Genomic DNA, 24,199 nt, shown 5'->3' on the forward strand with positions numbered 1-24,199 from the left:
ATGAGAGTAGTGAGGGCAGCTCAGACACCAGGCCCTGGGGCAGCGAAGCTCTGCCCGCACAGTCTCCTTCAATCTGCTCAGACCTCGTTTCTTTTTCTCCAGAACAGAGATCAGTCTAAACAGCTCATAGGTCAAGGAAAAGTATCCCTGCAGAGTCCAGCCAAGTCCTTGTTTCTTGCTAATTACTCATGTTTGAGCTTGCCAAATAGAGAACTCCAGGTCCTCATTCCACAACTGGATTCTACAGTTCAGAGGAGGGGTTGTCTTTTGCCCAGTGTTTATTCTTACTCTAATTAGAACCCAACTTTTGCAGTATCCATGTTCCAACAAGGAACATTGATTTACTGAAAAAGGTAATCAGATTACTCTTAACTAGTTGTAGAACCTTCACTGAACTGCGTAAGGGACAATTCTCTAAAGGAATGAATGAAGACAGGCCACATTCAGGCTCATTCGTGCAGACACAAATATTCAGTTCAAGGTGCTGTACAAGGGATTCAGTTCAAGGGATTACAAGGATGTGAACATTTTTTGGAGGAAAGATGAGGAGAGAATTAGCAGAAGGAAGAAATGGAACCACACGAAAGTCAGAGAAGTGGGTTAGAGGAGAATCGGATGGGAGCTCAGTGTGTTGAAATAAGTGTTCTGAGTGGAAACTCCCAAAGTACACAGGGGCACACACACTCAGGCACTCTGAGGACACTAGAGTCCCCCTCTTTTTACCTTCTAGAATGAAGAGAAGTCAGGATGGGACCACAGGGCTGCCAGCACTGAAAGCACAGCCTGGCCCCTGTATGACCCCCGCCCCTTTCCCCAGGCATCCTAGGCGCCCAGGTCTGGGCTCTCCATCCAAACCGAGTGTAGTGCTCCTGAGAATGGGTTTGTTTTCATTCATTCATTCCAGAGCCTTGACCGTGTCCAGGCACCCTGGGACTCCCCAGAGACACTGCTCCTGAATAGTGGAGTAAGATACTTGGTTCTTTCCCCTTCGTTTCCAAGTTCCTGGGCACTAGAAGGCGGCCCTCAGCCTAGTGTAGCCCGTGCGCGGCACCGAGTACATGGCTGTGGCAGGAAAGCCGGATGAATGAAGTCAGACTATTATTCGGTTGGTCTCCGGTATGCTCAAATTTTTATTTACGAAGAAAAAGTGTAAGTGAAATAACGAAGCACAAAACAACTTAAGCATCAGTCCTGGGATGCAAGCTTCGCAGGAGGACGTGGGCACACATATTGCACCGAACACGACACACACACACACTCCACTCACACGGCCATTCCTTTCACGCACCAGCTCGTTCTTTTCACTCCTACTTCCCTTTCCCTCCTCTCCCGGATCAAGCGTTAATCTGCGAATCTCTGACTGGAAAAAAAAAAAAAGAAAGAAAAAGAAAAAAGAAAGAAGGTGGGTGGGGGGATCCCGAAGTAGCGGAGTGAGGGAGGAGGAGGTGGAGAGAGGCGGGCAGGAGGAGGAGCCCAGCGAAGCGGAGTCAGAGGGACTGGTGGCTCGGGCGCGAGTGCAGCCCCGGGGGGACCGTCAGCCCGTCCCCCGCCCCCAGCCCCCGCCCAGCATCTCTGGCGCCCGCCCCTCCCCGCCCGCGCCCAGGGCCACCGCTCAGGGGCGCTCGGGCCAGGGGCGTCGCTTGGGGCGAGCCAGCCGCGCCACCGGGCTGGTTCACCGCGCCCGCGCCTGCGCCCGCGCCCGGGATGCCTTTCTACAGGCGTACGGTGGTGCCCCAGCGCCTGTGCCCGCGCAACCCGCGGCAGCCGCTGGCGGAGCTCCGCGACGTAAGCCACCTGGCCGCGCTCAGCCTGCTCCGGCAGCTCGCCGACCTCTGCGGCCACTCGCTAGCTCTGCTCGAGGACCTCGAGGGACACCTGCTGGCCCTGGGGCGCCGCACCGACAGCCTGGTCCGGCGCACCGCGCGCCTCCGCCGCCGCCTTCCCTGCCGCCTGCTCGGCGCGGAGGAGGACGAGGACGAGCTAGGTAAGCACGTCCTGGCAGCTCGCGGCCCCGCGTCTACCCCGCCTCTGGGGGCGCCAGTGGGCCCACTCAGCGCCCTCCCTCCCCGCGCTTGCTGGCCTTTCCCAGGGGGCGAGGGGATCCGGTCTCCCTGACTCCCCACCCGCCGTTCTCCTGCTGGAATTCCCTGCTCCCTGACTGGCCGCGCCGTCCTCAGTGGCCGGTGCCCTCGGGTTTGGCGGCCGCCTCCTGGGGAAGCCGGGGAGATAGGCGGGGTGGGGGTGGGGTGGACCCACAGGGTCCCTGGGAGCCACTAGGTCCGGGACAGCTTCAGCGCCGCCCCCAGGCCCGAGGCGTCTTCTCATCTTCGCGGGCGTCGGGAGCCAAATGGCCGCGCTGCTGGCGTCTTTGCTCGGTGCAGGAGCTCAGCCACTTGGGAAAGCACGCCCCGGCCGCCCACCACCTACGCGGCCGCGGGAGCCTGGCCGCGGTGCCTACTGGCTTTAAACCTGTGCAACTTCGCGCGGGAGCGTGATCGTGGCTCGCACTCAGAGGTGTGTCTGAGCGCCCTCTCGCTTGCTTCTCCCCACGCTTTCGGGCCACTGCGTCAGGGGTGGCCCGAGGAGGGTGGGGGTGGAGAGGGACTGGCCCCCCGAGTCGCTAATCCCCTACCCCTGGTGTCTGGCTACACAGATTTGCTTGAGAGAACCTTTTATAGCAACTGTCATCAGTCTCGTGATTCTTTTAGGAATCAGCCATGCTTGAGAAACTAGCCCAGTACACAGGACCCGTGAGAGGGTAGGAGGGCAAGGCAAGCCCTTGTCCTTTGCTACTTTGAACCCCAACACTGCGTGGGGAACGCTCTCTCCGTGGAAGTGCAGTGCTCCCTTCGAGTGTGGGCCTTTTGCTGGAAGCAAGGGGACTCTGTGCTGGAAATGCTGGCCACAGCTGGGGTATGCCAGGCTCCGGAGCCAGTTGGCGCTACCAGAAAGTTAGGGGAGAGGAGCAGTGCAGCCAGAAAGTTTCAAATAGGGGCAGAAGATGGCTACTGGCTGACTTTGCAGTGCAAGCCTCCAGCTGCCTTGGGAAAGAATTGCCTGGGTCAGCCCCTGTCCCTTGAGACCGCACCTTGCCCCTGCTCCTGCCAGCAGGACAGGAGTCAGAGGCCCTGGCAGTCCTCTTCAAGGAGTGTGACCTCTGAGGTCGATGGTGGAGGGCACTGGTGGAGAAAAATGAGCCGGATCCTGTGGGAAAGAGAAGGGGGAAGGTGCAGATGACTGTCAGATGGAATGTGGACATGGGACCAGAAACGTCTGTATGGTGGGGGACCGGACAGCTGGGACCCTAGGTCTGCACGGTTCTCAGTTAACAAAGAGGGTAAGAAGGTCGTTGTTGAGTTTTTCTCTTTTTTCTGTTGGGGTCCCTCTGACTACCAGGATTAGCCTAGGAGAAATTTGATAGGTCAGCTTGGGGAGTAGTTTTCAGAGTCCCCACAGCTTGCAGAGAGCCACCTACTGAGTTCAGCAGGGTAAGTTAAGGACAAGGAGCAGGCTCTGTGCTTCCAACTTGAACCTTTCCGCCGGCTAATTGGAAAGCCCTTTCCAGGTGGGGGAAGGCCTGGCTTCAGCGGGTCGCCTTGGCACCTAACCCTTTCCGGTGATCTGCTGGGTTAGAAAGAGACTGCTTTATGCAATGGATGTCTTTTAAAGGAAGGGAGCGATTCTTAGGATAAATTACATTGCTTTGGCTTCTTTGAAGTTTGCAAGAGCTGGGAGAGCGTCCATCTCTCTCTCATCTTTGGTGTGGCCACTTGCCTTTGAGAATGTGCTTGTCTCTCAGCTCAGAGGCACTGAGGAGCCTGCTGCATCAGTGGGACACAGCTACCTCAGTCGGCAGGAAGGTCTGATCTTCCATTTTCTAATCTAATGCCCTACCCTAGACCCCCCTTGACGTTGCCACTGCACACTTTTCTTTTCAGGAGCTTTGATTGTGTAGCACTTAAATTAGGCCTTCTCAGCAACTATCTGAGCATAAATGCTAAATGAAAAGATAGTTGGGGAGCATAATCAGTGCACCATCTGGCCACCCCCTTGTTGCTCAGGCATAAGCTTCAACAAGGTGTTCAGCAGGCTGTATATGATATTCAACCCCAAACAAATAAATACCCATTTTAAACCACTGTCAGGCCTTACTCTGTTTCCTCCCCTGTGTCTGTTCCTCCTAGCACTCCTACTTCTTTACACACCATTTTCCTGGTGATCAACACTCTCAGTCAGCATTTTACCCTATAAATCCTCTCTCTGGCTGGGTTGCCCCCAAATTCTTTCTCTACCTGCTTCTTCGACCCTGAGGGCAGGAAAGACCTGAGAAGGAGGGAGGAAGGTTTGGAAGTAACATTGTTAGAGTGAATGACACCTGACAGGCCAGCAGCTTGTAGCCTCCCTGCAGGGACAGGTTGCTTGCCACCTACATACTGAGTAATGGCAAGTCAAGCTGGCCCATAGCCTTGAGGCTTGTGGAGAACAGACTTCAGGCTGGCCATGGGCCCTGGGAGGCAGAGGGGGAGGACAGGGAGAGACACAGAAAGAGAAAGTTGATGCTAAAGGAATCCAAAGGGTTCCTCTATACTGTCAGGGGTCATGCCCCTACCATCTTCAAGGTCACAAGGGTGGGACTTGGGCTGGGCTGGTTGCCTGGCAACATCCTCTCCTCTACTGAAGGCTGTTCTCTGGTAACTCGAACCCCTTTGAGACTTCCCTAGAAGCTCTTGTAACTAGTGTGGGGTGGGGGATGGGGGCTGGAAGGAGGAGAGGGCTTGCTAGAGGACCATACTTGGCTCCTCAGGCTATGGATCCGTGGTTGCTGCCAAACCCTTGGCATGGCCCTTCCTGTAACTTGAATTTTTCCTTACATCTGACCCATTTTATTATATTCATGTCCTATACTCTTTGGTCTTCATCTCAAGAATGGCATGGTCAAAGCCAGTGGGAAATGGCTCCTTGCCTGCCGCCATATGCTGAGTCAATCCAAGCTTTCCAGTTCCTCCCTCAGAGATCTATTTAATGTTTGTAGGTACTTAGATGACAATTAAAAAAGCAATCAGACCACTGGCCTAGGGGTATAATATCTCCTGTGTGAGCAAGGAAGTCATTGAAACACTAGACAACTCTAGGCATGTTTAATAACACTGGGGAGCTATCATGTGATGCTAGCCCATGAACTTGCTGTGGGAAAGATGCTCTGTTCCTCTTGCAATGCGTTTGTCTTGAATACAGCCTGTTGGGTTGACGGTGAAAACTCCCTCTCCATCTGTATGTAGAATTCCTGTCTCTTGATTGTCCGACTTTGTGGCAATTCTGGCTCCAAATCGTAAAGGACAGCTGGTTTATTTATGTTTAAATCATAATTCCAGTGAGAGGGGATACTGTTGTACATCTATATGGACAGGAAAAATGACAGCTTCACCTCTAGACTGCAGCCAGTTTACCATTAGATGAGGTGTTGTAGACCCTAAATCTGACTGTCATTGCTAGTGAGGAGGCCTGCTAGTGGCCTGCTTGAGTCGGATGGACCAAGGGGAGCTTTGGGGACTTGGAACGGGCACTGTGCCAGGGCTCACTTTGTCTCTGTCCTACCTTTCTTCCCCAGAGACCCTTGGGACAGTGGCTTGATAGAGTGGAGTGGAGGAGCAGGCCCATTTTCTTTTAAATACCATGAAATTCCTGGTCTGCTTCATGGTATTTCCGTGTGTTGAAAACATCTCTCCTGGAAATTTGGACATGAAAATGTCCACTAGAATTTCCTCCACTTTAGAAACAAGAAATTTAATCTTCTCCTTTTTTAGACACGTGAACAGCTAAAGCGATAAAAGCATCAGGATGACAGAATAGTAGAGTAATAGGAGAAGACTCATGTTATGGCTCTTGGGCTCAACTTTGACCTTTATGAATTTGATTAGGTGTCAGGAGGAGAGTGATGAATTTGCATCATCTGTCCCTGTATTTCTCTGGCTTGGGTGGAGTCGATTTCTACTATGTGGCACCACAGATTTGGTCATTAACCATTATGGGCATTATAACACTTGGCTGCTGAGTCCCAGAAAAGGGAAGGGACTTGTCCAAAGGCCCCCAGCTGGATCAAGACCTGCAGTAGCCCTAAGTGCTGAAAAGCTGACAGTGCCTCTCCATACGTAACTCCAAATGAAAGCAATGCTAAACCTTCAAATAAAATGTTATTTTTTGAAATTCCTCAAAGCTCCACATGTATGTTGAAATTAAAATGACTTTTATTAGATTCTCTCATTCTCTCTCTTTTGTACTCCTGTTGGTGGCCTAGGTGTGTACTTAATATGCCTACTGGGGAATGTGGCACTGGCTAGGTCACATAGCAGGTCAGTAACAGGAGGCCTTGATCTAGAAACCAGGCCTTCTGACATCCAAGGTGGTGCTCTGCCGTCTGCAATGATGTGAAGTTCAAAGTCAGTTGCTCATTGAGAGGCTCTGCCCTGGCATGTTATCCAGCTGGAACTTATCCAGGATGAGGAATGACTCCCACTATCATCGGGAGGTAAGGGATGCTCTAACGAATAGGCCCCATATGGTTTCCGCAGTTGGGATCTCGAGGGTAGGCTGGAGGGGAAGAGGGGGAAGGAAATTCAAGTTTCCATCATGCGCACGATAGATGCGAGGCAGCAGGCTCCCTTCCTAAAACAAAACATAGTCTCCTGTGAGCTTTGAGTGGGACGTAGTTTTGGGAAAAGAATCTTCGGGTGGGAAGGGGTGGCTGGGCCCTGACCCTCATACTGTCCTCTGAAGGCTACTTTTCCATTGGTATCTTTTCACTCATAATCCTTCTGTCATCTTTATACCTACTACTCTCCTTTGTAGCTCGTCATCCAGTTGTGGACACTCATTGTCACACAACCATATCCTGACCATTTTCTGTTGTTACAGCAGAGCGTGGTTGGCATTTCCATAGGCACTTTTATTAAAAACAAAGGGGACTGAGAAAGTAAAATAAATAGCAAAAATGCATTTAGCATACATGTTTCCAAAGCACAGATTTATTATTCTTCAAAGCTTAAGTAGCTTAACAGGCTTACAAGCTTTGCTATTCTATATATCCTTTCTGAGGGCCTCAAATCACCTTTTCCTCAGATCATGACTTTCTAGCCTTGAAGAGAGGTCACAACTCTGTGTGGACCCTGTCCCCTTGCCCCCTCACCCTTGTGCTGGGTCCTGGAGACCCAGAGATAAATCCGACACAGTGTCTCCCTCCAAAGGGCTCCCAGTCTGTGGGGCAGATGCCATCTCACTTCCCACCACCTCAGCACCTGCTGCCAGGACACTGGGTCTCCTCCTTCTCTAGGTGGGGGAGAGCTCAGAACCAGGACCCCGGTTCACACCCCAGAGGACTTTCATTCACTCTGGTTTGGGGTCTAAGGATGGCATTGGGACTTTTAGAATCCTCTGTGGTAAAAACAAAAATAAAACCAGTGACAGAATGCTACTGTGAATTCAGCGATGCGCTTACATGAATTTGTAGATTTGCAATTGATGACCTTATCTTTACACGTAGGCAGAGTAGTGCTTTTTCTGGCTATATGGACCGTGCTCGGTGGGTCTGCAAACTCGTGCATTTCTTGTGCTAATTCCATGGCTCTCTAGAGTCTTCTATCTTTAGTTGGGAACCGGTGGCCTAACCTTTGCAGAATTCCATGATTCCACTTAGATAACCCCTCAGTGAAAATTTTAAGTTAGAGTGCACAGGATGGCGATATCTTAAGGGGGGGGGGGCTATGTTAATATGCCACAAATAAGAGGTATATTGACTAAGTATTTACAAGAGCAGGCTTGCAGCAAGGTGCTGTGTGTGAGGCAGCGGGTCTGGTCGTGCACAGTACGACTAGGCATCACTCCTTTAACCTGGGAGGTCTGAGCCATCAGGCAGGCGGCTCTGTCCCTGCCTCCTGCTCTCCTCCCCGCCCTCCCTCTCTCTTTCTGAAATGTAAGCTCCTCAGTGGAACGTAAGCTTCTTCAGGGCCAAGGTCTTCATCTGTATCTCTAGCCCCTAACATAGGCTTGGCACCTAACAGGCACTTAGGAAATACTTAACTACATTTGATACCTCCCTTCTTTCCAGCCATCACACATTTGTTGAGCACCTGACTCTGGGTCCGGTCTTGTGCTGGGTCTGGGAATATAGAGCCAAGCTAGAATGCAGCCCCACAGTCCAGTGAGGAGAGCATCGAGTCATCGTACTGCTGTGGAGGCAAGCCTGGGGGGCAAAGGGAAGGCAGATGAGCTGCACCTGACTTGCCCGGAGGCTTGGCAAAGCCTCTCGGAGGCTGTGATGTGCGAGTTCTGAAGGATGACGTGGAGCCCACCAGTTGAAGCCAGAGGGGGAGGGAATTCCTGGCTCAGGAAGTAGCCTGTGCAAAGCCTGAATATGTGAGAGGACTAGTGTGGGGGAGGAACTAAGTCAAGTGATTCAGGAAAGGGTGCAAGGCGCCTCCTGACTCAGAATGAGCCCTCAGGGTGGACGTGGGGTGGGGCGGCCCTTTTGCTGGCCAAGGCGCTAGATACCAGAGGGTCTAGAGAAGGCTAAAATGAACTTGTAATAGTAACTGCAGATTTTCTTGGTCTGCATTCAAGTTTTCATCATCCTTGGGCAGATGAGACCTGGGTGACCTCGGCCCCTCCATGCTTTGCAGGGCAAGGCCAGGAGCAGCTCCAAGCCCCAGTGAGAAAGACAGAGGGAGAGAGAGCAAGAGTGTACCTGCCTGTATGTCCCTGGCTGTGTGTCCAGTTGTACTCCAAAGCGAAATATATTATTTATGTCCCTAGTATTTGGTGAGTGGGGACATTTGAGGTTTGACTGTCTCATTTATTTTTTTCTTTCTACATGGCATAGATTCTTAAAAATGGTCTGTAATTCATCTTGGGGAAAATCAGAAAAATGTTTTTTTCCCCCTTTGGAAAATGGACTCAAAGAAGAGATGAGTTTAAAAAACGATTCAGCTGTTTTCATTCTAACTGAAATCATAGCTTCTGAGAACAGTGTAATTAACTGCCTGGCAATTTGTAGTCTGATTCTCAGGATCTGCAAAGTAGCCAAACTCATATTCTCCTCCCCAGCTAGTAGACCCTGAGGGAAGCGAGGTCTCCTTCATCCACAGGCCTGGGCTTCCTCTGCTCTTGCCGGAGGCCATGCAGCATACTTGTCAGCAACTCCAATGCTGGTGTTATATACTCTTGTCCCCCGTGACCCAGTAATTCCACTTCCAGGACCTTCTGCTAAAGAAATGATCAGATATTGTGGGGAAAATGTTCGAGGATGCTCACTGCATGTTTTGGTTATTTATATTAACAGACAAAAAGAAAACTTAATAGGGGTGTGATTACATACATGTTGACAGGTCTATGTGATAGAATACTATACAGCTGAGAAAAATCATGCTGGAAACAAATATATAAGATACGTGGAAATGAATAAAATAATGCTAAGTGGAAAACCAGAGTATAAAATTGCATATATTACAATCCAAAATAAAGCACACACATATCAGAAAGACACTGAAGGGGTACATGCCAAAATGTTAACACCTATTTGCTGCCTTACATCTCTGAGCCATAGTCCCCATCTATAAAAGGGGGTTAAATGCTGTCCAGTTCAGAAGGTTATTGCAAGGATGCAAAATAATGCACGTACAATAGTCACAAAACCTAAGAACGTGAAATTCCACGAAGCCCTCTGAAATCCCTAGAGCGGGGTACTGTAAAGATGAAGTTAGAATGTTTCCTAGACAGCTCTGAGTTGCAGCCATTCTTCCTTTTTCCAGAATATGTAAAGAATGCCTGTGAGCCCGCGAGGAGCAGCATCTAGCTTTCAAGGCTGTCAGCTCATCTCTCCCAACCCAGGGATTTTCCTTTCCTTTGACCCCTCCCTTCATTCTCCCCCCACTGACATCTGTTCGCTGCCTTGCCAAGTGAGGGGGAAAACATTCTTTGGAACTGAAGCCGAGGCACCACCGAGAGTCCTGGCAGCTATGAGATGTTTATTGTCAGGGAATATGTGGTCCTGGCTGACCACAGCACCCGCCAGGCTGGGCCGCCAAGGAGGGCCTTTAATGAAGCAGCCGAGGACGGATGCAGGCCGCACAGCCAGGCAGCATCCCCTGCCTTTGGGCAGCGCTCTCGTCCAAGCATCCTGCTGGCTCTCTGTTCACCTCTTCCCTTGGCTTGTCTGCGTGTCTCCTGGCTGGACTCACTGCTTTTACAGACCTAGCTTGGTTTACGGGTGAAAAAAACACCTCCATCTCATGAACTGTATGGGGCCTAAGGTTGTTTCAGTGACGTACTTGGCAGTTTGCCTGAGGGTCCAACAGGCCTAACCCTCACCCTCAGGGATACAGAGCGAGGAAGCCCTTATGTCAACAACCAGGCAGCCTCAAGGTCATGGGAACACCTTGGTAGTGTCTACAATATGCAATTCAGTTATTTCCCAGGGTAGGGTCCTTCACACAGCTTGTCTGACTGCATTTTTCGTTTTTTTAAATTCAGCCAAAAATAGAGACCCTGGGTGCAAATCTGAATTACTGGGAGAGCTTTAAAAAATTACTAATCTGTGGCCACACCGCATTCCAACAAAACGAGGAGTTCTGTGGGATGAGGCCCAGGAATCAGGATTTTTGAAAGATTCCTAGGTGATTCTAATGTGCAGCCAGGGTTGAGAACCACTGTGCAGGTATAGACGGTTAAAGCTGGAAGACAGCAGTCCAGAGTTCCCCAAATTTATCTGACCACATGATCCTTGAAAAATTATAATATCTTTGTGGATAATGTTCATGAAGTATAATGCAGGCTTAGATTAAAGTGACAAGAAAAGGTTTCACAGATGAATTCATTGTAAGCCACAGTAGTACCAAGTTAGATAGTATACTTTTTATAAGAGAACAAAGGAAATTACAAAAGTGGCGCCATTTTATTTTATTAACAAAAAGAATAACTACATGTTAAGGGAAAGTAAAGCATCTTTTATTTTACAGTTTTGGTTATAAGATGCCATGAGAAGCCACTAACGTTTCAATAAGAGCAGTATTTTTGTTTTCCTATGTTGTAGCCACTTGAATGTCACACGTGATGTTCCTGGCAAGGATCCCTGCTTCAGGTCAACCTCAACTCCCTTCTCTTTGCAAGAAAATGTAAAGATTCCCCGTGCACAGGGGTGCTGGGGTGGAGGGAGGAGAGAGAAAGTTCCAGTTGGTGATATTTACTGTTCCAAATCAGGCTATGGCAGAAATCACAAGTAGAAGTTGGAAACGTTGCCTGGGAAGCAGGGTCTAGATCCGACCCCATGCTTTCCCGCATTCTCTGACATGTAGGTACATTACTGCCTTAGGAATAGGGATAGCAGCTGTCCAGATGCATTTATTATTTTCAAAATCCATATCTGCTTCAGTAAATGTGATTTAGAAGAAAAATCACTTATCTTTTCCTTTTATCCCCTTCACGATCCCAGTAGAAATAGTGTTAGAATGTGGCTCTAGGCCAACAGCTGCCCTGAGAAAGAAAGAAGACTGGGTCCAGAGGCTTCTCCAGGGTGGGTGGCCACACTGACTTCTGGTGCAGAACCTCTCCTGTGGCCATTTTGGGGTCCTGCGACATCCACTTAGGTGACCTTAGCAACCCATGAGAAAGGCTGGGACAAGGGGACGAGGGAGAGAGGAGAACTATGGGGGCACCTTTACTATTCCCCCTTCCCTGCTGTGAGCAGAGGGGAAAGATGCTAAAGGCAGCCTCTGTAGTTTGCCTCCCAGGATGAGTTCCGTTCAAATGGTGCAAAAGTTTCAGTACCGTACTGAAAGCGGGAAAAGTCCAGCTCCCGAAAACCTTTCAGAGAGACTCAGGTCTTGAGGATTCTGGATAGCGAAGTCTCCCTGCCTTCAAGTTTCTAGCCTGTATTACCTCTTGGAATAATGTGTTACATAAGTTTACTCCCCATTGTGAAGTCTTTTTCCCCTGTAATTCCGAGTTAATGAAAATGGTAGATTTAGGAAACAAATGTTAGTGACTTGCACAGACTTGTGCTTGTACTTGCAAAACTACATGATGGACACAGGAGGGGACGTTGAGGGAGGGGGAAGAGATAGTGAAGGTGAGGACCCTCTTCCTTCCAGTAAGCATTATTGAAGTGCTGTTAGATGCCAGTGGGGGTCAGTAACATATGTGGCAAATAGGTGTCCCTTTCAGGCAGAGGGATGGCAAAAAGGGAGCCTCCTCTGGATGGACCAATGAGGGAAACCCACCCCTTTTGGTGGAAGCGTTAGACAAAGGCACCTTCTCTAAGAGAGAAAGTCACTTGTTCTGGTCATAACTATTAAAAATTAGAGCATCCTGGGTGGACCAGTTTTAAAACGTCACCCTTTCTGAGCATAATCATTGAATGAAGGTGCCCCTTCCTCCATGTGCAGTCAGGGCATTGGGCTTGGCTGAATTTTGTCCCCCACGTGAGACCCCTTGGCGGGGTACCCTTGTAGGAAGACAGCTTGCACTGGGCCAGGCACCAGCCACACAGATCTATGGAAGAGCTAGACCTTGTTGTTGAGGAATTTATAGAACGCCCCTCCTGATCCCCACCCTCTTTAAGTCACCCCGTCTGCTGCCAGCTCCACCCATGCCGCATCCCTCCCGGAAGAGCTTCTTTTTGGTGACAAAACGTCTCCTCTCCAGATGCACAGGCTGCTGTCTGCTGTTGGAGGGGGCTGTGCTGCTCCCGTCTGCAGCTCCAGGCTAAATCTCTCCTTTCCACCATGAACAATTAGGGCTAATTGTTCTTTGTGAGGGCACCTTGCTTATGGGTGCTAGGAGGGAAAATGTGGACATCACTTCACACTTCAGTATCTTTTCAGAAACTTTGTTGTGTTCTGCTTAAATGTGCTTTTAAATGGTGAGTTTGGGCATAGCTGAGCTATTTTCCCCCTTTGATTTTCATGTTCTTTAACAAAGGAAAGCAGTTGATCTCTAATCTGGTGATTCAGAGCTGGCTTTAAGGGCTAATTCCTACCTAATTTGTTGTACTAAGGCTGTGCCAGGCCCTGTGCCAGGTAGTGGTGACGCTGAATGTATAAGACTGACCGTTGGCTCTTGAGTCTTAACAATTGGGAAGACAGAGCACAGAGGCAGGGAAAGCTTCCCTGGGGTTTTCCTGTCTTGTCTTCCAGAAAACTCCTATTCATCCATCAAGACTCCAACTCAGACATTTCCTCTTCCTTACAGCCTTCTCTGACTCCCTCTGCTGTGCTTTGTTCACTTTTGCAAACTTGGTTCCTCCATGTGGCCCAGCTTGGGAGCAGATAGTTGAGGCAGGGACTGCCAAATATCTGTTGACCCTTCTTGAGTTCATTTTTACTTCCTTTCCTTGACTACCTCTTGAAACTAACATGCTACTTTGAAACTCAGAAGAACAGCCTGGCCATTCCTGGGCCTAAGATGAACTGGAAGGGTAGAACTACCATGGCCTTCAGATCCTGATACGTTTAGATGCCTTTGAAGGGTTTCCTCAACCACAAAGGAAATCAGACTTACATTAGGTGGTTGTGGGCTAGTGACATTCTTCCGCGATAGAAAGGAGCCTGGTTATGAGCCTGGCTCACTTTGCTTATTTTGCCCTAGGGATAAGCCCAATTCCAGTATTTGCTAGTTGGGGTAATTTCAGTGCTCAGCCTCTGTTTTCTACTTGCTGAGAGGATCAAATGAAATCTCGTATGGAAAAAGGCTTTGCAAACAAAAAAATCACCCCTCAAATATTATATCGTATCATCCTTGAGAACCAGGGTAGTGGCTGACTCACCCCTGTTTCTCCAGCATCTAGTTTAGAAGTAGGCACACTGAAAATGTTTGTTGAATGACTAAGTGTTCTAGTAGGAGATGGTGTTTGTATTTCTTTAAACCTTTCCATTGTAATCTAATAAATCTGCCATTGTAGTTAATGCTTACCATCAGCTGCATTGTAATATGTGCTGTTACCAATGCTCTGAAGCTCCCCACACCCAAGAGATGATTTGTTTAATCCCAGAGATTTTTGCCTGCATTCAGGATATACTCCCGGCAAATGAACAGCTGTGCCTGGGCTGTGACCTTTTTGTTCAGAGCTCAGGTCTCCCACCAGACTCCTCAAGGGTGGGGCTGTACCTCATCCCTGTCTGTGTTTGTCTGGTGTCCTGGTATGCAGCACGTGCTCAGGACGTATTTGCTGATTGACTAATAAGGAGAGGAAATAACATCTATTTGCCTCACCAAATCAACTCCAGATATCGGAAAGTGCCAAATACCACAGCTAGATTACCCCACCTTACTCTTTCACTGAGGTGACCCTCCCTTTTTTAAAATTGAAGACCGTTTGGACAAAAAGCCATGGCTTTTATTATTATTTTTCAGAGCTTACAGTGTGCCCGGCTATATGGCAATCATGAACTCATTTATTCCTCACAGCGATTCCATGATACAGTTATCATGATCAGCCCCATCTCCTTGATGAGGAAACAGGCTCAGAGAAGAGTAAACAATTTGATCCAGAATCTGAATCCCTGACGCATGTTCTAAATCACAGTGAATGGGGGGTGAGTTGTACTGAAAGGAATGTGTTTCCATCACCTTCGGGGAAGAGCTTAGGGTGGGGTAGGATCAGATGGAGGGCTTTCTAGTGGGCCCTGGGATATTCAGGGCACACTGTATCTGCTGGGACTAAAAGGAGAATTAACATTTCTTGTGGGGAGCAGGGAGAGAAAACAGAAAATTGAGATTTTTCTGTAAAATTAATCAGAATTTTTGCATTTCTTTCTAATTTAAGAAGTACTTTTACCTGTGTTATCTCATATACTCCTCCTGACAGCCTTGGGAGTTATTACTCCTATTTGAGAAATAAAAAAAATAGACTCAGAGAGATTGTAACTGATTTGCCCATGCTGGTAAGTGGGAAGGTTATGAAGACCAAGAAACCATTCATTCATTCAATAAAGACTTATTGAGCACCTACTATGTGCCATGTACTCTTTTAGGTCCTAGGGATATAGCAGTGAATAAGACAGACAAAACTCTTTGTCTTCATGGAGCTTACAAGGTAGATAAACTGCTTCATTTCTTTTCAATTCCTCTCTGTCAAGTAATGGATATTGGTTTTGGTTTTCAGGCTTGGCTGTGTTTTAGAATCATCTGGCACACTGAAAAAACACCGATGCCTGGGTCCCACTCCATACCAATTAAATGAGCTCTAAACCACACACACACACACACACACACACACACACACACACACACACACACACACACACACCATTGCCTGGGCTTCAAAAGGTGCTACTGAGCTCAGAGAATGGGGTTTGTATGAAGCACTAGGGCCAAAGAACAACTTGGTCCCGTGACCTCGCACAGTTCCCTTCACCTCTCAAGCATATGGATCACTGGCTCTTCATTCTTGCAAGAAATATTTACCAAACACCTACTGTGCCACTGGTGAGTCCTTTCATTTTCTTGGGTCCTGCCCCCCTCTGTATGACAGACTTGATCATCTGTCTCTAAGGCTTACTACAGCTCAAACTGTCTATAACTCTATACGTGAGATTTGGGCTAGGAATGTTAACAGCTCAGAGGACTCACTCTTGGAGACCTGTGCTCAGATTGCAGTAAAAGGTACATCATGCTTGATGCCAGGGGAGTTCAGAGAGTAGCCAGTGACAGCTTTGTCATGATGTCTAACTTTGGATTGGGTCCTTGACAGATACAAGGAAGTTGTTCTGGACAGAGGGAGATGTATGAGCAAAGGTAAAGAGGTAAGGCTGTGGATGCTCATTTTTGAATTGGATTGTTTGTCATTTTCTGTGGAGTTGTAGTTGTTTCTTTTTTAAAAATTAAAGTTTATTAGGGTGATAATGTTAGTAAAATTACATAGATTTCAGGTGTACAGTTCTGTAACACATCATCTATACATCACATTGTGTGTTCATCACCCTGAGTCAGTTCTCCTTCCATCACCATATATTTGACCCCCTTTACCCTCATCTCCCACCCCCTCCCCCTTACCCTCTAAATAAATGAAAACTCATAGATACAGATAATAGTTTAGTGGAGTTGTAGTTCTTTATTCTGGATATTAATCCCTTGTCAGACAAGTTTGTATGGTTTGTAAATATTTTCCCCCATTCTGTGGGTTGCCTTTTCATGATAGTCCCTTGATGCACAAAAGTTTTCAGTTTGGATGATGTTTGATTTATCTATTTTTTCTTCTGTTGCTTACCCTTTTGGTATCATATATAAGAAACTGTTGTTTAATCCAAAGACAGTCAGATTTACATCTATGTTTTCTTCTAAGAGTTTTATGGTTTGAGCTTTTACATTTAGGTTTTTGATCCGTTTTGAGTTATCTTTTGCATGTGGATCCAGTTGTCCCAGCATCTTCTGTTGAAGAGACAACTCTTTCCCCATAGAACGTTATTGGCGCCTTTGTCAAAAATCAGTTGGTCACAGATGTATGGGTTTATTCTGGTTCTCAGTTCTATTCCATTGATCTATAGGTGTGTCCTTCTGCCAGGACCACACAGTTTTGATAACTATACCTTTGTAGTAAGTTTTTAGATTGGGAAGTTTTATTCCTCCAACTTTGTTTTTCATTTTCAAGATTGTTGTGGCTGTGCTGGGTTCCTTGGATTGCCACATGAATTTTAAGATCAGTTTGTCCATTTCTGCGACACAGATTTATTTTTGCACAGCCCTTTACTATTTATCCAGGATATCCACATTCATTTATTCACTCAACAAATATTGATTGAGCATCTACCACATGTCAGGCACTGTCAGGTGCTTGGGGACACCATGGTGAGCAAAAGTAGCCAGGGCCCTTGCCTTCAGGAAGCTAAGAATCTAGTGGGAGAGGCAGACATTAATCAGATAATCACCAAAATAAACTTAAAGTGAATGATAGAAAGAATTGACCTAGTCTCAGGAAACTGAGGAAATCTTTCCTGGAGAAATGAACAATCACGAAGGCATCCAAAGCTGGAGGAGGTTTGGGAGGAGTATTAGTCCAGGGAGCATGGTGCAGGAACTGCTGGAACTGCAAGGAGGCGAGTGTGGTGAAGGAGAGCTGTGCGAGGGTGATCGACCCCCCGAGGTCTTGTGGGCTGTGGAAGAAGTCCTAAGATTTTATCCTAAGAGCAATGGGAAGCCACCGAAGCAAAGAAGTAACATGATCTGAATTTGATTTCAAAACACTCACTCTGGCTGCTGTGCAGAGAATGAACTGGAGGGGGATGGGCAAGAGCAGAGCCAGTTAGAAAGGTATTACTGTAGTCTGAGAGAGATGATGGTGGTTTTGAAGAGAGTGCTGATGACTGGAGAGGAAGCGGCCAGATTCCCAGATGCAAAAGAAGTTGAGGAGGTTTTAGAGCTGGCCTTCAGTTACGGAGGAGGCAGGGTTTCTGGCCTAAGTGGGAGGGGTGGTCTTCACCAAGATAAAGAACACTGGAGCGTGGGCAGCTTCGGGAGGGGGAAATCTGTGTTACTGAGTTTGAGGTGCCTTGTAGATGTCATGGACTTATTTGATGCTCACTGCAAATCGTCCCTATGAGGAAGGTATAGAACGCGTGTCCTCATTTTGCCACTTATTGGCCGCCCAGGTCAGAATCCCATTATTTTAAAGACAACCCTGTGCTCTTTCTTTTCTGTGACATCAGAGCTGACTCTCTAGAAAGGTCTGTCCCAAATAATTTAAAATAATCAGACAAAATCCATGCTAGGATCTCTCCCTCACACACCAAATGTTTCCAGGGAAGACATAGCCTCCTTTCTACAAATGTCACCTCCACAGCATCGCTACCAAGCCCAGTCCAGAAGTATTTTGAGTTCCCAAGTACCTGATGCCTCTATCCAGATTGGCTGTCTGTGCGCAGAGAGCTGCACCGCCTCTTTTACTGGTGAGGGTCACCTTGTCCAAAAGGCTTCCTGCTTCTCTGCTGTCGTATACTGGTCCCAGCAGCGTCCAATGTACTCTGGTTATAAACGAGGGTCACCTGTCACTGGTCAGTGTATGGAAAGCTAAAATGCTGAGACATTGAGCCAGAAGATGGACGACTGAAAAATTAACAATGGATGGCAAGTCAAGGTGTACTCAGTTTTTTTCTTTTCATTTCAAGTAGAGGAGTTTGAAGAGGTGTCAGGAAATGGGGCGGACTGAGAAACTAGGAGAAAGGAAAACAAATACATAAACTCAAGGAGTAAGAGGAAGAGAAAATAAAATAGTTAAAGGTACGTGTTGGGGAGGATACATCCTACATTCAAATCAGGGCTCTGATGTTTACTAGCTGTATGATCTTAGGCAAGTTACTTAATGTCTGTAAGTGGAGATAAACTAGTACTAACTTTATGAGGATTATGGAGACAACGTGCATATAATGTCCTTGTCACAGTGCCTGGCACATGAAAACACTAGATAACTGTCAGCTCTTATTATGACCATACAAGCCCCTCTCTTTTCTCCCACCTCTACTTCCCCTAGTTGCTCCCAGGCAGGGTTACTTTGGCCAGCTTTGTTCACCAGGCCAGCCACGGAGCCAATCCTGGCTGAGGCAGGTAATATCCCATGAGCTTCAGCAGACCCAGGAGCTGGAGAACCTGTGACTGTAGCTGGGGTCCTACAGTCACCCTCGGGTCTTCTTGCTGCCAATTTGATCTGCGATCAGTCACCTCCAAGAGTGACCTTTGGAAAGCTATGAGGCATCTAAGTTGTTTCTTCTTCCCTTCCTTTACTTCCACCTTGCCTGCCAGGCCCCATGTTAATTCCTGCTCCCATATTCTATACAGTCACCCTGGTTTGGACTCCAGTTCCCTCCATTCAAAATCCTGTCATGTATCCTGGTCAAGGTACAGATTGCTTGATTGCTGAGCAGTCTGCCTGCTTGACTTACTTCATTAATATGATGCCCCTGCCTGAAGCCTGTTCATGGTACCCTGGGAGCATTATGCCTCATTTAGCCAGACCCCTCTCCTTGTAGAAGAGATTTCTTCAGGGATCAGTTGAAGCCAGAATGCCTGCCCCCAAAATACGCATGAATTCAACGCATTGGTCAGGATGGGCTAAGTCCTGCTGCAGTAACAGACACTGGATTCCTCACTCCTGGGAACTGTCCAAGGTGGGTCCAAGAGAGAGGGCTCTGTTCATCATAGTCACTCAGTGATCCAGCTTTGTGGAGGTTCCACTGGCAACATGTGCTTCCATAGGGTCAGCTGTGAGAGGAAATAGGCAATATATTCTTAAACGACCCCCCGCCTGCTGTGTAGAGGGTGGACTGTGAGGCAGCAAGGGTGCAAGCAGGTCAGAGGTGATGCTGACTGGGATCACAGTGATGGCAGTGGAGATGAGAAGTCGGGGTGGGTGGGATGGATTTGGGAGTAAAGCAGGTAAGATTTCCTGCCTGATTGGGTGTGGAGAGGAAGGAGAATAAGAGAGTCGAGGATGACTGCTAGGTTTTTGGCTTGAACACGTGGGTGGATGGTATCCATTCTCACTTGACATTGAAGCCACAGAATCGTTGGATGTGTCAACACATCTGTCAGTGACAAGTGAAGGGAGCCTGTACTTGGAGTTCTTTAGAGGCGCCCCTCCAGCTGTTTTGTAAAGATTTAACTGGTAAGACATTTTCTGTGTTTTTCAGGAGAGTACTTTGATAACGGGCACGCATGCCTACATGCACATGCACCCCCACGTGTTCACAAACATACACACTACACATACCACTGTGGCTGCTCTCTCTGGACCTCACACAGCAGGAGTCGTGGGGGATCCTTCAGGGTCTCTAACATGTCCTTGTCAATATTTTTCTTTCTGATAGGAATGAACATTTTCCTAATGCTGTTTAGTTCCATAACAATAGCAATAGCTGCGCCCTCTTGGGGCCTCATCCGAGGTAGCCGGCCATCTCCGTTTTGCTCCTGTGCGGAGGTCAGCAGCACTGAGTGACCTGGGTGGTCTGAAGGACCTTTTGCCCTGTCGAAGTGTTTCCAGCCTTGGGAAATGTGAACACCAAAGCAGAAGCTCATTGATTAAACTAAGTGTGCACAGTCCACAGCAGCAGCCCGTGGCCAAGTGTAATTGCCTGTTGCCTGGGCAGCTCATTAGAGGGGGAGGGAGTTGTGGAAAACTGGAAATAAAATAAAATGAATGAGTCTTGGCCACTGACCTGTTGGTTCCAGGCAGTCAGTTCTGACTGAGGTTACTTTACAGCTCAGTGTTTCCAGGGCCTCAGGGCAGGAGTTTGCATCCGTGGTGCAGACAGGTACGAATGCTCTTAGTTCAGATGCTGGTTGCCAAACCTTTTCTCCAAAAACTCCAACAAGTTCAGGCTGTGTGCCTGAGAGGACCCGGTTCCTTGCCTCGGGAGCCTTAGCCTTACAGCCCCACTGGGAAGCAGCCTCCTTGCTAGGAAGAGACTAGCGGATGTGTGAGAGGCCACAGGCTTCTCAGAGGTAGGAATCAGGGTTCTGTGGAGGAAGTAGGTCTCACTTCTGCTCGGGAAAAGGAGAAATGTGGGAGGTACTTGTCGTCTTTCCCACCACCATTGTCTGTGTCCCTCCTAGAAATTCTAAAGCCAGGTGTCACCGTGAGTTTTTTCCAGCGGTAAAGGCATTGTGGTGATATGCAGCTTCTATGAGGTAGGCAGCGTTTGCCCTTTACAGACTGCAACATGGAGCGAGAGGAAGAAAACTACAGAGAGAGGACATGATCGGCCTGAGGTACCAGTTGGCTGAGCTGGGCTTTGCATCTGGGCTCCGAGCTCTTGGCGCTTGATTAGAGGTGTAACATGCCAGCCCTGACGTTCTACAGATCTGGGAGGGGCGAAGAGCCCAACAATTTTCAATGTGCGATCTGATCCATCCATCGAGCCTTAGGGAATCCCAGACAGGTGTATCAGGGGCTGCCCTGAGCAGTTCTGGGCCCGTCTTGTACACTGGAGACCTACAGGTGATTTGCTTTGCAAGCAGGTGCTGATGTTAAGAACAAAGAAATAAAAATGAGCAAAATAAAAATGTAAAGCCCCTGAACTAGACAGTAAATAAGAGACAAGTTTGAATGAAGGTATCCACTGGCAGTGATAGTGGTCGTGTGTGTGGACAGCAAAAGAGGAAAATAAAAGCGCGAGAAAAAAATGAGATTAGAGTTTACTGTCAGTTGCCATTTTGAAAAGAGGAGAAATGAGGGAACTGAAAGGGAAGCAACAGCTCTTGGGTACCCACTGTGTCCGGTGTCTGTGTGCCTGCAGTCTCATTCACAGAATGCTTATAGCGACCCCTTGAGTTTTAAGTGTCATTGTTCCTATTTAAATACGAAGACACTGAGGCTCAGAGAGACAAATGACTTATCCAAGATCACACAGCAAGTAAGTTGTGATGCTGGGATTCAAACTCAGCTCTGTTTGACCTCAAAACCCACACCCTCTCCTGTTAGGAGCACCCCCCAGCCCTGGAAGAGGGTTGAGGAGTCACAGGGACACACAGCACCTTCCTTTGGTGGCAGGCAGAGACCTGGGAGCGTTTATGGAGAACCAGGAAGCAGGACTCATGTTCTTAGTGATTAGGGGACTCAAGAGAGGGGGCTGTAGCCAGGGATGGAGAACCCGGGGCAAGAGAAATCAGCAGCCCCACAGGGCTGGAGAGTCAGAGCTAGGCCACAAAGGGCCTGGATGTGGGTCTGCACAAAGGGATTTACAACCTCTTAGGACTTGTATCCTTCACTGAGTCCATTTAGACGCTTGGACTATGCTGTTCATTTTGGAATTTTACCCTCACTTTATCTATCTATCTATCTATCTATCTATCTATCTATCTATCTATTTATCTATCATCTATCTCTATTTTTAATGTAATAATGTAACAAACATGCATGAACCCAGCAATCAAACCTTGAGGTAGAACATTCCTGAGAACTTACACTTACCAATGTGCTACATAGTTTTTGTGGTTGTTTTGATAAATAATTGTCCTGTTTTTCCATGCTGTGGTTATGGTTTCCATTCCCTGATAGTGACAGACCCCAGAGAGAAGACGTAGTTCATGAAGCAGACAGGATGAGCTAGATTGTGCCGTGGTAACAGATATCCCTGGAATCTTAGTGGCTCTTAACAAAGGTTTATTCCCTGCTCTTGCTATGTGTATATGTTGAGATAGCTGGAGGCTCTGCTCCTTGTCTCCTTACCTCAAAACTGAGGTGGTCAGAGAAGCCACAATTTCAAACTTGGCTGATTACCTCAGCAAAGAGAAAGAAAGCTCTGTAGGGCCTCAAATTGGCATTGCTATGTTTCAGTCTGGAAAGGACAATTTTAATTCTGTGCCATTGAAGAACTCATCATGTGGTCCCACCCAACCATTATGGGCCACATTGGGCTATCTGACTGTGTACCCCAAAGGCACAAAGCTGGGGATATCGGGAGAACAGTGCTAGTGATTAGCACAACCCACTTACCTACTTGACTTAACATGTGAATGTGACCTGCCTCTATCTGAGAAGAGGATGGCATGAGCAGGGCTGAGGAAGCCCACTTGGATTTCATCCATCCCCGTTTCATATTAGATGGTACTGTTAAGGCAGCCTGCCCCATTCTGCACCCATTTCCCAGCCGGAGTCCCTTTCTCCTCGGAAGTTCCCATTCTGATCTACCCGTTTCCACCTGTATGTGTGTCAGGCTCAAAGCCCAACAGGGCATTTGACTGTAGACTCTGACTGGCATCTCATATGAAATCTGACTGTAGGTTCTCCTCCTCCCATGTGTGATTTCTCAGGTAATCTCAGGCAGCTGCTGCTGCCTCCTCTGGAGTGGCACTTGAGTTGACAATGGTGGGACTGGATTTTGTGCAGAGTGGTGAGGACAGAAGAGAGGGGCTGGGTGAGTCAAAGTTGTTATTTCCGCTGCATTCCAATCAATCTCATAAGGCTGTTTAAAGAGTCAGTAACTAAGACACAGCTAGACTGTAGTTGTAAAAGCCAAGTGTTAAATGAAATGCATAATGCAAAGCACATCCAGGAAAAGGAGTAAAGGGAGGGCACTGGCTGTTGGCCCTACTTCTGAAAAAGGAAGACTGGCCTGATAGCCCAGGAAATGCGTCCTTGGCCTCTGAGTGCAGGACCTATGGCAGGCACGAGAAGTGCTCTAACAAGGTTGAGTCCAGGGTAATAGAAGAATGGTGCCTGAGCTGAACTTGCCAAGTCAAGGTAGGCTGCCTTAGGGAGTAGCCCCTCATTTAAACAGACAACTGAAGGATAAGCAGGTGTTAGCCAGATGAAGGCAGGTGGGAGGGAAGAAAGTTGCAGAAAGTGAGGAGGTAGATGGAGAGGGAAGATCTGAGCCTAGAGAGGCAGTCAGAGACTAGATCGTGGCTTGGGAGGAGGTGACATTGGAGGCTAGAAGTCTCCAGATGAGAGGAGCTAGTGACCTGGTTAACACAGTTGTAATGGGGCTGGAGAGAAATGGGTGGATCTGAGGCACGTTTAGAAGGTAGATGAATAATCTGAATTGACAGATATGGGCAGTAAATTCAGGAGTCAAGAATGATGCCTGAAGATGGATTTGGGAAAACTAGAAAGCTCCCTCCTTTTCTTTAGGACACCATTTCAATAAATAAACCTTTCTTTATTCAAAATGGTGGCGATGCTTTGGAGAGGCTGCTATAAAACCTGAGAAACTAGAATGGGATTTAGCTACGAGGAGATTGCGGGTGACAGTAGTTTCACTGGAGTGATAGGACTGGGTGTCAGACTACATTGGGTTGAACAGTGGGAGTGAGGAAATAGAGACAGCAAGTGTAGATAGCTCTTTCCAGAAGTTTGTCTGTTAAAGGGAAGTGAGAGCAGATGGGAGAGGAGTTTGGGGGGAGGGAAGGCATCCTTCAATGCTGATGGGGAGGAGGCTGACAGGAGAGAGGGACAGATGGGAGATAAAGGTGAGAGAGGGAAGAATTGAGGCTTGAGGTTCCTGAGATGGCAGGAAGAGATGGGATGCAGGGCACACGTGAGGATTTCCTTATGGAATGTTACTGCCTGGTGGTGTCTCTTTTTCTGTGAAATCAGGTGAGGGGCATGTGGCAAGACTAGAAGTCCGTGGATTATAGTAGAGGCCACGGTGCTCAGAGAGCCCCTGGAGACAATGGGAGAGGGCCCGATAGGGACTGAAGGAAGGGCCAGGCCAGCCATCGTGGC

The 24,199-nt window shown here is 48.0% G+C and overlaps 1 protein-coding gene across 4 annotated transcripts in view; it reads left to right on the forward strand.

Annotated features, from left to right (window-relative positions):
* The first annotated feature begins 1,560 nt into the window (after positions 1 to 1,560).
* The window catches only part of NHSL2 (NHS like 2), a 187,411-nt gene continuing 164,772 nt past the window's right edge, over positions 1,561 to 24,199 (forward strand). The window contains exon 1 of one of the 4 annotated variants that reach the window (XM_088795202.1): positions 1,561 to 1,984. In XM_088795202.1, the coding sequence (XP_088651328.1) occupies positions 1,705 to 1,984 (280 nt within the window). In that variant the 5' untranslated portion in view covers positions 1,561 to 1,704. The remainder of the gene's footprint in view (positions 1,985 to 24,199) is intronic. The other 3 variants (XM_074324037.2, XM_074324042.2, XM_074324043.2) reach the window with 3 other exon arrangements.

This window comes from Rhinolophus sinicus, chromosome 18, assembly GCF_057876585.1.
Source record: "Rhinolophus sinicus isolate RSI-liver-muscle chromosome 18, RSI-T2T, whole genome shotgun sequence".
Lineage (NCBI taxonomy): Eukaryota > Metazoa > Chordata > Mammalia > Chiroptera > Rhinolophidae > Rhinolophus > Rhinolophus sinicus.